The sequence below is a fragment of the Oncorhynchus masou genome, chromosome 5, assembly GCF_036934945.1.
Source record: "Oncorhynchus masou masou isolate Uvic2021 chromosome 5, UVic_Omas_1.1, whole genome shotgun sequence".
Taxonomy (NCBI): Eukaryota; Metazoa; Chordata; class Actinopteri; order Salmoniformes; family Salmonidae; genus Oncorhynchus; species Oncorhynchus masou.
Window position 1 is genome coordinate 45799000 of NC_088216.1, and position 14608 is coordinate 45813607.

Genomic DNA, 14608 nt, shown 5'->3' on the forward strand with positions numbered 1-14608 from the left:
TGGATCACTGATGTGAAATCCTACCAGTTCTAAAATATTTTGGGATTGAAATGTAGTATTTGGTCTGTGGGTCAGAATGAATATAGTCATACTAAGAAGATGCTAAATTCAAAGTGAGTCAGATCATGAAGACCTGCAGCCCTGATATGTTTGTTTAGATAATGACTCACATGCAAAGCTGTCCCCATCACTGTGTGGAAAGAGAAAGAGTTTGGTTCTGAGCTCACTCTGTAGTTACAGCTCACCTCCATACACCTCACTGACTGTAGACTTCTAAAAAGATCACTCTCAGTTACAGATCTTTTCTGGATGATGGCTCATTATAATGGCTGAAATGGTACAAATGGAATACCTGATACCATTCCACTCTTTCCACACCAGCCATTAACACGAGCCTGTCATCCCCAATTAAGGTGCCACCAACCTGTGCTTGATACATATGGGAAACTGTAGAGTGTAGAAAACGTGCAGGTCTTGACAAAAACTGGTTGCCCTGGCACCTTCCTACACCTACCTGGCACCTACCTACAATAACCTGTTCAAAGGACTCACATTTTTTTTATCTTTCCCATTCACCCTCTGAATGGCACAAATACACAATCCATGTCTCAATTGTCCCAAGGCTTAAAAATTGGTTTAACAAGTGACATAGATTTAACAAGTGACATCAATAAGAAAGTATCACAGATTTCAACTGGATTCACCTGGTCAGTCCATGTCATGGAAAGAACATGTGTTCTTAATGTTTTGTAAACTCAGTGTAAGACGGTAGTGTCCTGTAACATTGTTTTCAGTCACTTTGTCTTTTCTATGTTGGGAATGACAGCGGTTGAAGTTGACATTGGATTGTTCATGGAGCTAAACATGGAGCTACAGTATAAGATCATTCTAAAAGTAACTATATACTGAAAGTGTTACACATTTTGTACTTGTTGTCAGAGAATCACCAGCAGCTTCTATTGTCCTGTTAAACCACAATGCTGTATATTATTCTTACCTTTCACCATTGGAGTCAGTGTGGGGTCAGTGGTGTTTCCTGTAGAGATCTCAGAGGTTGTGACGAGTGGAGCGGTTGATTCAGTAGAATGAGGAGTCAGGTTGACAAGTACGGTTTCTGAAATGAGAACAATATCAATGGACATGATCTTATTTAGAGTAGTTGATTCCTTTCAAATCTGTGGTTTGAGTTGAAGTACATTATTCATATTAATCATTCATTAATTATGAATTTTTCATTTTTATACTCAAGATTACTAATAGGTATAGGGTTGGCGTTTTGTGTACTTACAATTGGATATTTGCAATTAAAATTAAAATTGTCTCTAGAGGACCAACACACCTGTTGTAGGATTCACTGTTGTGCTAGGATAATGTGAATAATTTTATCACAACAGTGTTCTGTTAAAAATCATAATGAAACAAAGGTAAACATGTGTAACAGCTGTATAAATGCGTGACCTACCTGCTATAGAAGGTGTCTGTATAGTTGTTGGATCACTGATGTGAACTTGTTAGGAATTTTATGAATAATGACTAAACAATATCTACATTTTAAATTGAACTATAACTAATTAAACTCTACCCTGTTTTACAATATCTGATTAATAATTTTAATTCCTAAAGAAGGGATTATGTAGCACGAACACGGAGTAATTAAAACATAATAAACACCATTCCAACTTAGTTGGAGAGGTATGTGTTGTATGTGTTTGGAGTAAGCAGAGAGGGTCGTTAACCTATGGTTGAACTGACTCAACTTAGCTCTATTTGATGCTAATGCAGAATGCCACAGGATGTTTTTGTGCTGGTCAAGGGCAGTCAAGTTTTGGGTGAACCAAGGGCTATATCTGATCTGGTGCGACCGGAACAGAGAGAAAATAAGCAGATTTCTGGGTGGGGAAGAATAGAGTCAAGGCATAATGTACAGACAAGGGTATGGTAGAATGTAAGTACAGTGGAGGAAAAACCTAGGCTTTGAGTGACGATGAGAGAGGTTTTGTCTCAAGAGGCACCAGTTAAGCCAGGTGAGGTCACTGCATGTGTGGGGGGTGGGACAAAAGGGCTATCTAAGGCATATTGGGCAGGGCATGGGGCTCTACAGTGAAATAAGACAATAATCACTACCAAAAACATCAATAGAAAAGGTATATTGACATTAGGGAGAGGCATGTGTAGCAGAGTGATCATAGGGTCCAATGAGTAACAATAGGTGAGACAAGGAGCCGATTCAGTAGTCGCTACTACACTAGGCGAGCTGGAGACACGGCTATTCAGACAGCTAGCGGGCCGGGGTTGGCAGATGGACCTTCGGAGTCATCGCTACGGAAGTGCCTTTTGAAACCACCTCAGACGAGTACATCTGCAGACCAGTCGTGATGGATCGACGGGGCTCCGTGTCGGCAGTAAAGAGTGCAGGCCAATTGGCAAAAAAGGTATTGTAGCCTAATAATTGGCTGGTGGACCTGTCCGGCTAGCCCGGAGATGGGCCTAGCTCGAGCCTAGGTCAAGGCTAACTGGTGCTTGCTTCGGGACAGAGACGTTAGCCAGAAGTAGCCATTCGGATTGCAGCTAGCTAGGTTCAGAGCTTGTGGTAGGAATCGGGAGATGTGGTAAAGAAAAAGCAGTCCGGTACGCTCTGGATTGATATCACGCTGTGCAGACTGGCAGGTATTGACCGAGCTGAGCCTGGCTGGTGTCCGATTTAACGGCGAAGACCGCTAGCAGTGGCTAAATGACTGCTAGCTAGTAGCTCGTTAGCTGGCTAGCTTCTGATGGGAGTTCTGGTTCTGAAGGTTAAAAATAGCAGATCCGTACCATATTGGGTGAGGCGGGTTGGAGGAGAGTATATTCAGTCCTTTGATGGAAAGTGAGATTAAACTATACAGTGGGGCAAAAAAGTATTTAGTCAGCCACCAATTGTGCAAGTTCTCCCACTTAAAAAGATGAGAGAGGCCTGTAATTTTCATCATAGGTACACTTCAACTATGACAAACAAAATGAGAAAGAAAATCCAGAAAATCACATTGTAGGATTTTTAATGAATTTATTTGCAAATTATGGTGGAAAATAAGTATTTGGTCACCTACAAACAAGCAAGATTTCTGGCTCTCACAGACCTTCTTTAAGAGGCTCCTCTGTCCTCCACTCGTTACATGTATTAATGGCCCCTGTTTGAACTTGTTATCAGTATAAAAGACACCTGTCCACAACCTCAAACAGTCACACTCCAAACGCCACTATGGCCAAGACCAAAGAGCTGTCAAAGGACACCAGAAACAAAATTGTAGACCTGCACCAGGCTGGGAAGACTGAATCTGCAATAGGTAAGCAGCTTGGTTTGAAGAAATCAACTGTGGGAGCAATTATTAGGAAATGGAAGACATACAAGACCACTGATAATCTCCCTCGATCTGGGGCTCCACGCAAGATATCACCCCGTGGGGTCAAAATGATCACAAGAACGGTGAGTAAAAATCCCCGAACCACGCGGGGGGACCTAGTGAATGACCTGCAGAGAGCTGGGACCAAAGTAACAAAGCCTACAATCAGTAACATACTACGCCTCCAGGGACTCAAATCCTGCAGTGCCTGACGTGTCACCCTGCTTAATACAGTACATGTCCAGGCCCGTCTAAAGTTTGCTAGAGAGCATTTGGATGATCCAGAAGAAGATTGGGAGAATGTCATATGGTCAGATGAAACCAAAATAGAACTTTTTGGTAAAAACTCAACTCGTCGTTGGACAAAGAATGCTGAGTTGCATCCAAAGAACACCATACCTACTGTGAAACATGGGGGTGGAAACATCATGCTTTGGGGCTGTTTTTCTGCAAAGGACCAGGACGACTGATCCGTGTAAAGGAAAGAATGAATGGGGCCATGTATCGTGAGATTTCGAGTGAAACCCTCCTTCCATCAGCAAGGGCATTGAAAATGAAACGTGGCTGGGTCTTTCAGCATGACAATGATCCCAAACACACCACCCGGGCAACGAAGGAGTGGCTTTGTAAGAAGCATTTCAAGGTCCTGGAGTGGCCTAGCCAGTCTCCAGATCTCAACCCCATGAAAGTATTTCGAGGGAGTTGAAAGTTCGTGTTGCCCAGCAACAGCCCCAAAACATCACTGCTCTTGAGGAGATCTGCATGGAGGAATGGGCCAAAATACCAGCAACAGTGTGTGAAAACCTTGTTAAGACATACAGAAAACGTTTGACCACTGTCATTGCCAACAAAGGGTATATAACAATGTATTTAGATAAACTTTTGTTATTGACCAAATACTTATTTTCCACCATAATTTGCAAATAAATTCATTAAAAATCTTACAATGTGATTTTCTGGATTTGTTTCACTCATTTTGTCTGTCATTGTTGAAGTGTACCTATGATGAAAATTACAGGCCTCTCTCATCTTTTTAAGTGGGAGAACTTGCACAATTGGTGACTGACTAAATACTTTTTTGTCCCCCTGTATACCAAATATATATGAAAAAAAGAGGAAAAAAGCCATATTTACACGGGACAGGAAGGGACAAAATGAAACACACGACCAACTGCTAGGCCATCTGGAAATTTACATGTGTCTGTAAGGTGTCTGTATAGTTGTTGGATCACTGATGTGAAATCCCACCAGTTCTAAAATAATTTGGGTACACATTTTGTTCTTGTTGTCAGAGAATCACCAGCAGCTTCTATTGTCCTGTTAAACCACAATGCTGTATATTATTCTTACCTTTCACCATTGGAGTCAGTGTGGGGTCAGTGGAGTTTCTTGTATAGATCTCAGAGGTTGTGACGAGTGGAGCGGTTGATTCAGTAGAATGAGGAGTCAGGTTGACAAGTACGGTTTCTGAAATGAGAACAATATCAATGGACATGATCTTATTTAGAGTAGTTGATTCCTTTCAAATCTGTGGTTTGAGTTGAAGTACATTATTCATATTAATCATTCATTAATTATAAATTTTTCATTTTTATACTCAAGATTACTAATAGGTATAGGGTTGGCATTTTGTGTACTTACAATTGGATATTTGCTATTAAAATTAAAATTGTCTCTAGAGGACCAACACACCTGTTGTAGGATTCACTGTTGTGCTAGGATAATGTGAATAATTTTATCACAACAACAGTGTTCTGTTAAAAATCATAATGAAACAAAGGTAAACATGTGTAACAGCTGTATATATGTGTGGCCTACCTGCTATAGAAGGTGTCTGTATAGTTGTTGGATCACTGATGTGAACTTGTTAGATATTTTATGAATAATGACTAAACAATATCTACATTTTAAATTGAACTATAACTAATTAAACTCTACCCTGTTTTACAATATCTGATCAATAATGTTAATTCCTAAGGAAGGGATTATGTAGCACGAACACAGAGTAATTAAAACATAATAAACACCATTCCAACTTAGTTGGAGAGGTATGTGTTGTATGTGTTTGGAGTAAGCAGAGAGGGTCGTTAACCTATGGTTGAACTGACTTAACTTAGCTCTATTTGATGCTAATGCAGAATGTCACAGGATGTTTTTGTGCTGGTTAAGGGCAGTCAAGTTTTGGGTGAACCAAAGGCTATATCTGATCTGGTGCGACCGGAACAGAGCGAAAATGAGCAGATTTCTGGGTGGTGAAGAATAGAGTCAAGGCATAATGTACAGACAAGGGTATGGTAGAATGTGAGTACAGTGGAAGTAAACCTAGGCATTGAGTGACGATGAGAGAGGTTTTGTCTCAAGAGGCACCAGTTAAGCCAGGTGAGGTCACTGCATGTGTGGGGGGTGGGACAAAAGGGCTGTCTAAGGCATATTGGGCAGGGCATGGGGCTCTACAGTGAAATAAGACAATAATCACTACCAAAAACATCAATAGAAAATGCATATTGACATTAGGGAGAGGCATGTGTAGCAGAGTGATCATAGGGTCCAATGAGTAACAATAGGTGAGACAAGGAGCCGATTCAGTAGTCGCTACTACACTAGGCGAGCTGGAGACACGGCTATTCAGACAGCTAGCGGGCCGGGGTTGGCAGATGGACCTTCGGAGTCATCGCTACGGAAGTGCCTTTTGAAACCACCTCAGATGAGTACGTCTGCAGACCAGTCGTGATGGATCGACGAGGCTCCGTGTCGGCAGTAAAGAGTGCTGGCCAATTGGCAAAAAAGGTATTGTAGCCTAATAATTGGCTGGTGGACCTGTCCGGCTAGCCCGGGAGATGGGCCTAGCTCGAGCCTAGGTCAAGGCTAACTGGTGCTTGCTCCGGCACAGAGACGTTAGCCAGAAGTAGCCATTCGGATTGCATCTAGCTAGGTTCAGAGCTTGTGGTAGGAATCGGGAGATGTGTTAAAGAAAAAGCAGTCCGGTACGCTCTGGATTGATATCGCGCTGTGCAGACTGGCAGGTATTGACCGAGCTGAGCCTGGCTGGTGTCCGATTTAACGGCGAAGACCGCTAGCAGTGGCTAACTGACTGCTAGCTAGTAGCTCGTTAGCTGCCTAGCTTCTGATGGGAGTTCTGGTTCTGAAGGTTAAAAATAGCAGATCCGTACCATATTGGGTGAGGCGGGTTGGAGGAGAGTATATTCAGTCCTTTGATGGAAAGTGAGATTAAACTATACAGTGGGGAAAAAAGTATTTAGTCAGCCACCAATTGTGCAAGTTCTCCCACTTAAAAAGATGAGAGAGGCCTGTAATTCCGATTCCGGGTTGGAGCGAGCGGTCGCATCTACACTTCGGTCCGCAGGTAGTATAACTTTTCATTACATTTCATTATAGTACAACGGTTTGATTTGTCTAATCTTAGCAATTTCTTCTTAGCTAGCTACATAGCCGTCTTTGTATCAAAGATAATTGTATAATTATCGTATTTCGTCGTCCTAACGTATCTGCCCAGCAGCTAGCTAAGCAGCTAGCTAACATCCACTGTCCACCAGCACTGTAGAAACTATTACACTCAACTGAACGACTCGATTAGCGTAGTGTCAGCTAGCTACATAGTTGTCTTCGCTGTCTTCGTATCCAAGATAATTGTGTAGTTTAGAGTGTGTAGACTTAGAGTGATTATCTTAATTTACCGAGGTTAGCTAGCCAGCTATTTGTCGTCCTTAACGTAGGAGATGCTGCTAGCTAGCTAGCCAACCTCTACCGAATTGAACTTCAACTACCCGGTCAACATTCCGCGTCGCTCCACAGGTAGTATCACATTTTCATTTCACTTCATTACAGTACAACGGTTTGATTTGTTTGATCGTAGCTAGCCAGCTACATAGCCGTCTTTGTATCTAAGACAATTGTGTAGTCTAGAGCGATTTTCTAGGTTAGCTGGCCAGCTATTGTCGTTCTTTTAACGTAGCTAGCCAGCTAGCCCCGAATAGCAGCACTGTAGAAACTATTACAGTACAACGGTTTGATTTGTTTGATCGTAGCTAGCTAGCTACATAGCCGTCTTTGTATCTAAGACAATTGTGTAGCCTAGAGCGATTTTCTAGGTTAGCTAGCCAGCTATTGTCGTTCTTTTAAGGTAACGTAACGCAATCAACCTGCTAGCTAGCCAGCTAGCCCCCGAATAGCAGCACTGTAGAAACTATTACACTCGACGGAACGACTTGATTAGTGTAGTGTCAACATCGCAGCCACTACCAGCTAGCCTACTCCAGCAGTACTGTATCATTTCAATCATTTTAGTCAATAAGATTCTTGCTACGTAAGCTTAACTTTCTGAACATTCGAGACGTGTAGTCCACTTGTCATTCCAATCTCCTTTGCATTAGCGTAGCCTCTTCTGTAGCCTGTCAACTATGTGTCTATCTATCCCTGTTCTCTCCTCTCTGCACAGACCATACAAACGCTCCACACCGCGTGGCCGCGGCCACCCTAATCTGGTGGTCCCAGCGCGCACGACCCACGTGGAGTTCCAGGTCTCCGGTAGCCTCTGGAACTGCCGATCTGCGGCCAACAAGGCAGAGTTCATCTCAGCCTATGCCTCCCTCCAGTCCCTCGACTTCTTGGCACTGACGGAAACATGGATCACCACAGATAACACTGCTACTCCTACTGCTCTCTCTTCGTCCGCCCACGTGTTCTCGCACACCCCGAGAGCTTCTGGTCAGCGGGGTGGTGGCACCGGGATCCTCATCTCTCCCAAGTGGTCATTCTCTCTCTCCCCCTTACCCATCTGTCTATCGCCTCCTTTGAATTCCATGCTGTCACAGTTACCAGCCCTTTCAAGCTTAACATCCTTATCATTTATCGCCCTCCAGGTTCCCTCGGAGAGTTCATCAATGAGCTTGATGCCTTGATAAGCTCCTTTCCTGAGGACGGCTCACCTCTCACAGTCCTGGGCGACTTTAACCTCCCCACGTCTACCTTTGACTCATTCCTCTCTGCCTCCTTCTTTCCACTCCTCTCCTCTTTTGACCTCACCCTCTCACCTTCCCCCCTACTCACAAGGCAGGCAATACGCTCGACCTCATCTTTACTAGATGCTGTTCTTCCACTAACCTCATTGCAACTCCCCTCCAAGTCTCCGACCACCACCTTGTATCCTTTTCCCTCTCGCTCTCATCCAACACTTCCCACACTGCCCCTACTCGGATGGTATCGCGCCGTCCCAACCTTCGCTCTCTCTCCCCCCGCTACTCTCTCCTCTTCCATCCTATCATCTCTTCCCTCTGCTCATACCTTCTCCAACCTATCTCCTGATTCTGCCTCCTCAACCCTCCTCTCTTCCCTTTCTGCATCCTTTGACTCTCTATGTCCCCTATCCTCCAGGCCGGCTCGGTCCTCCCTCCCGCTCCGTGGCTCGATGACTCATTGCGAGCTCACAGAACAGAGTTCCGGGCAGCCGAGCGGAAATGGAGGAAAACTCGCCTCGCTGCGGACCTGGCATCCTTTCACTCCCTCCTCTCTACATTTTCCTCCTCTGTCTCTGCTGCTAAAGCCACTTTCTACCACTCTAAATTCCAAGCATCTGCCTCTAACCCTAGGAAGCTCTTTGCCACCTTCTCCTCCCTCCTGAATCCTCCTCCCCCCCCCCCTCCTCCCTCTCTGCAGATGACTTCGTCAACCATTTTGAAAAGAAGGTCGACGACATCCGATCCTCGTTTGCTAAGTCAAACGACACCGCTGGTTCTGCTCACACTGCCCTACCCTGTGCTCTGACCTCTTTCTCCCCTCTCTCTCCAGATGAAATCTCGCTTCTTGTGACGGCCGGCCGCCCAACAACCTGCCCGCTTGACCCTATCCCCTCCTCTCTTCTCCAGACCATTTCCGGAGACCTTCTCCCTTACCTCACCTCGCTCATCAACTCATCCCTGACCGCTGGCTACGTCCCTTCCGTCTTCAAGAGAGCGAGAGTTGCACCCCTTCTGAAAAAACCTACACTCGATCCCTCCGATGTCAACAACTACAGACCAGTATCCCTTCTTTCTTTTCTCTCCAAAACTCTTGAACGTGCCGTCCTTGGCCAGCTCTCCCGCTATCTCTCTCAGAATGACCTTCTTGATCCAAATCAGTCAGGTTTCAAGACTAGTCATTCAACTGAGACTGCTCTTCTCTGTATCACGGAGGCGCTCCGCACTGCTAAAGCTAACTCTCTCTCCTCTGCTCTCATCCTTCTAGACCTATCGGCTGCCTTCGATACTGTGAACCATCAGATCCTCCTCTCCACCCTCTCCGAGTTGGGCATCTCCGGCGCGGCCCACGCTTGGATTGCGTCCTACCTGACAGGTCGCTCCTACCAGGTGGCGTGGCGAGAATCTGTCTCCTCGCCACGCGCTCTCACCACTGGTGTCCCCCAGGGCTCTGTTCTAGGCCCTCTCCTATTCTCGCTATACACCAAGTCACTTGGCTCTGTCATAACCTCACATGGTCTCTCCTATCATTGCTATGCAGACGACACACAATTAATCTTCTCCTTTCCCCCTTCTGATGACCAGGTGGCGAATCGCATCTCTGCATGTCTGGCAGACATATCAGTGTGGATGACGGATCACCACCTCAAGCTGAACCTCGGCAAGACGGAGCTGCTCTTCCTCCCGGGGAAGGACTGCCCGTTCCATGATCTCGCCATCACGGTTGACAACTCCATTGTGTCCTCCTCCCAGAGCGCTAAGAACCTTGGCGTGATCCTGGACAACACCCTGTCGTTCTCAACCAACATCATGGCGGTGGCCCGTTCCTGTAGGTTCATGCTCTACAACATCCGCAGAGTACGACCCTGCCTCACACAGGAAGCGGCGCAGGTCCTAATCCAGGCACTTGTCATCTCCCGTCTGGATTACTGCAACTCGCTGTTGGCTGGGCTCCCTGCCTGTGCCATTAAACCCCTACAACTCATCCAGAACGCCGCAGCCCGTCTGGTGTTCAACCTTCCCAAGTTCTCTCACGTCACCCCGCTCCTCCGCTCTCTCCACTGGCTTCCAGTTGAAGCTCGCATCCGCTACAAGACCATGGTGCTTGCCTACGGAGCTGTGAGGGGTACGGCACCGCAGTACCTCCAGGCTCTGATCAGGCCCTACACCCAAGCAAGGGCACTGCGTTCATCCACCTCTGGCCTGCTCGCCTCCCTACCATTGAGGAAGTACAGTTCCCGCTCAGCCCAGTCAAAACTGTTCGCTGCTCTGGCCCCCCAATGGTGGAACAAACTCCCTCACGACGCCAGGACAGCGGAGTCAATCACCACCTTCCGGAGACACCTGAAACCCCACCTCTTCAAGGAATACCTAGGATAGGATAAGTAATCCTTCTCACCCCCCCCCCCCTTAATGATTTAGATGCACTATTGTAAAGTGGCTGTTCCACTGGATGTCAGAAGGTGAATTCACCAATTTGTAAGTCGCTCTGGATAAGAGTGTCTGCTAAATGACTTAAATGTAAATGTAAATGTAATTTTCATCATAGGTACAATTCAACTATGACAAACAAAATGAGAAAGAAATCCAGAAAATCACATTGTAGGATTTTTAATGAATTTATTTGCAAATTATGGTGGAAAATAAGTATTTGGTCACCTACAAACAAGCAAGATTTCTGGCTCTCACAGACCTTCTTTAAGAGGCTCCTCTGTCCTCCACTCGTTACCTGTATTAATGGCCCCTGTTTGAACTTGTTATCAGTATAAAAGACACCTGTCCACAACCTCAAACAGTCACACTCCAAACGCCACCATGGCCAAGACCAAAGACCTGTCAAAGGACACCAGAAACAAAATTGTAGACCTGCACCAGGCTGTGAATACTGAATCTGCAATAGGTAAGCAGCTTGGTTTTAAGAAATCAACTGTGGGAGCAATTATTAGGAAATGGAAGACATACAAGACCACTGATAATCTCCCTCGATCTGGGGCTCCACGCAAGATATCACCCCGTGGGGTCAAAATGATCACAAGAACGGTGAGTAAAAATCCCCGAACCACGCGGGGGGACCTAGTGAATGACCCGCAGAGAGCTGGGACCAAAGTAACAAAGCCTACCATCAGTAACATACTACGCCTCCAGGGACTCAAATCCTGCAGTGCCTGACGTGTCCCCCTGCTTAAGACAGTACATGTCCAGGCCCGTCTAAAGTTTGCTAGAGAGCATTTGGATGATCCAGAAGAAGATTGGGAGAATGTCATATGGTCAGATGAAACCAAAATAGAACTTTTTGGTAAAAACTCAACTCGTCGTAGGACAAAGAATGCTGAGTTGCATCCAAAGAACACCATACCTACTGTGAAACATGGGGGTGGAAACATCATGCTTTGGGGCTGTTTTTCTGCAAAGGACCAGGACGACTGATCCGTGTAAAGGAAAGAATGAATGGGGCCATGTATCGTGAGATTTTGAGTGAAACCCTCCTTCCATCAGCAAGGGCATTGAAGATGAAACGTGGTTGGGTCTTTCAGCATGACAATGATCCCAAACACACCGCCCGGGCAACGAAGGAGTGGCTTCGTAAGAAGGAGTGGCTTCGTAAGAAGCATTTCAAGGTCCTGGAGTGGCCTAGCCAGTCTCCAGATCTCAACCCCATAGAAAGTATTTGGAGGGAGTTGAAAGTCCATGTTGCCCAGCAACAGCCCCAAAACATCACTGCTCTTGAGAAGATCTGCATGGAGGAATGGGCCAAAATACCAGCAACAGTGTGTGAAAACCTTGTGAAGACATACAGAAAACGTTTGACCACTGTCATTGCCAACAAAGGGAAGATAACAATGTATTTAGAAAAACTTTTGTTATTGACCAAATACTTATTTTCCACCATAATTTGCAAATAAATTCATTAAAAATCTTACAATGTGATTTTCTGGATTTGTTTCACTCATTTTGTCTGTCATTGTTGAAGTGTACCTATGATGAAAATTACAGGCCTCTCTCATCTTTTTAAGTGGGAGAACTTGCACAATTGGTGACTGACTAAATACTTTTTTGTCCCCCTGTATACCAAATATATATGAAAAAAAGAGGAAAAAAGCCATATTTACACGGGACAGGAAGGGACAAAATGAAACACACGACCAACTGCTAGGCCATCTGGAAATTTACATGTGTCTGTAAGGTGTCTGTATAGTTGTTGGATCACTGATGTGAAATCCCACCAGTTCTAAAATAATTTGGGTACATATTTTGTACTTGTTGTCAGAGAATCACCAGCAGCTTCTATTGTCCTGTTAAACCACAATGCTGTATATTATTCTTACCTTTCACCATTGGAGTCAGTGTGGGGTCAGTGGAGTTTCTTGTAGAGATCTCAGAGGTTGTGACGAGTGGAGCGGTTGATTCAGTAGAATGAGGAGTCAGGTTGACAAGTACGGTTTCTGAAATGAGAACAATATCAATGGACATGATCTTATTTAGAGTAGTTGATTCCTTTCAAATCTGTGGTTTGAGTTGAAGTACATTATTCATATTAATCATTCATTAATGATGAATTTTTCATTTTTATACTCAAGATTACTAATAGGTATAGGGTTGGCGTTTTGTGTACTTACAATTGGATATTTGCAATTAAAATTAAAATTGTCTCTAGAGGACCAACACACCTGTTGTAGGATTCACTGTTGTGCTAGGATAATGTGAATAATTTTATCACAACAGTGTTCTGTTAAAAATCATAATGAAACAAAGGTAAACATGTGTAACAGCTGTATAAATGTGTGGCCTACCTGCTATAGAAGGTGTCTGTATAGTTGTTGGATCACTGATGTGAACTTGTTAGGAATTTTATGAATAATGACTAAACAATATCTACATTTTAAATTGAACTATAACTAATTAAACTCTACCCTGTTTTACAATATCTGACCAATGATGTTAATTCCTAAGGAAGGGATTATGTAGCACAAACACGGAGTAATTAAAACATAATAAACACCATTCCAACTTAGTTGGAGAGGTATGTGTTGTATGTGTTTGGAGTAAGCAGAGAGAGTCGTTAACCTATGGTTGAACTGACTTAACTTAGCTCTATTTGATGCTAATGCAGAATGTCACAGGATGTTTTTGTGCTGGTCAAGGGCAGTCAAGTTTTGGGTGAACCAAGGGCTATATCTGATCTGGTGCGACCGGAACAGAGAGAAAATGAGCAGATTTCTGGGTGGGGAAGAATAGAGTCAAGGCATAATGTACAGACAAGGGTATGGTAGAATGTGAGTACAGTGGAAGTAAACCTAGGCATTGAGTGACGATGAGAGAGGTTTTGTCTCAAGAGGCACCAGTTAAGCCAGGTGAGGTCACTGCATGTGTGGGGGGTGGGACAAAAGGGCTATCTAAGGCATATTGGGCAGGGCATGGGGCTCTACAGTGAAATAAGACAATAATCACAACCAAAAACATCAATAGAAAATGCATATTGACATTAGGGAGAGGCATGTGTAGCAGAGTGATCAAATCAAATCAAATTTTATTTGTCACATACACATGGTTAGCAGATGTTAATGCGAGTGTAGCGAAATGCTTGTGCTTCCAGTTCCGACAATGCAGTAATAACCAACAAGTAATCTAACTAACAATTCCAAAACTAATATCTTATACACAGTGTAAGGGGATAAAGAATATGTACATAAACATATGAATGAGTGATGGTGCAGAGCAGCATAGGCAAGATACAGTAGATGGTATCGAGTACAGTATATACATATGAGATGAGTATGTAAACAAAGTGGCATAGTTAAAGTGGCTAGTGATACATGTATTACATAAGGATGCAGTAGATGATAGAGTACAGTATATACGTATACATATGAGATGAATAATGTAGGGTATGTAAACATTATATTAGGTAGCATTGTTTAAAGTGGCTAGTGATATATTTTACATCTTTTCCCATCAATTCCCATTATTGAAGTGGCTGGAGTTGAGTCAGTGTGTTGGCAGCAGCCACTCAATGTTAGTGGTTGCTGTTTAACAGTCTGATGGCCTTGAGATAGAAGCTGTTTTTCAGTCTCTCGGTCCCAGCTTTGATGCACCTGTACTGACCTCGCCTTCTGGATGATAGCGGGGTGAACAGGCAGTGGCTCGGGTGGGTGTTGACCTTGATGATCTTTATGGACTTCCTGTAACATCGGGTGGTGTAGGTGTCCTGGAGGGCAGGTAGTTTGCCCCCGGTGATACGTTGTGCAGACCTCACTA

At 44.3% G+C, this 14608-nt stretch overlaps 1 protein-coding gene and 1 pseudogene across 1 annotated transcript in view; one reads left to right on the forward strand and one right to left on the reverse strand.

The window, feature by feature from the left end:
• Positions 1 to 14608, forward strand: part of LOC135539671 (ERC protein 2-like) — a 364220-nt pseudogene that overhangs the window by 151399 nt on the left and 198213 nt on the right.
• LOC135539669 (mucin-2-like) overlaps positions 1 to 14608 on the reverse strand; it is a 68824-nt gene that overhangs the window by 18430 nt on the left and 35786 nt on the right. Inside the window, exons 7-9 of the mRNA XM_064965703.1 lie at positions 12679 to 12795; positions 4731 to 4847; positions 998 to 1114 (exon numbers count right to left, since the gene is read on the reverse strand). Of these exons, the coding sequence (XP_064821775.1) occupies positions 998 to 1114; positions 4731 to 4847; positions 12679 to 12795 (351 nt within the window). The remainder of the gene's footprint in view (positions 1 to 997; positions 1115 to 4730; positions 4848 to 12678; positions 12796 to 14608) is intronic.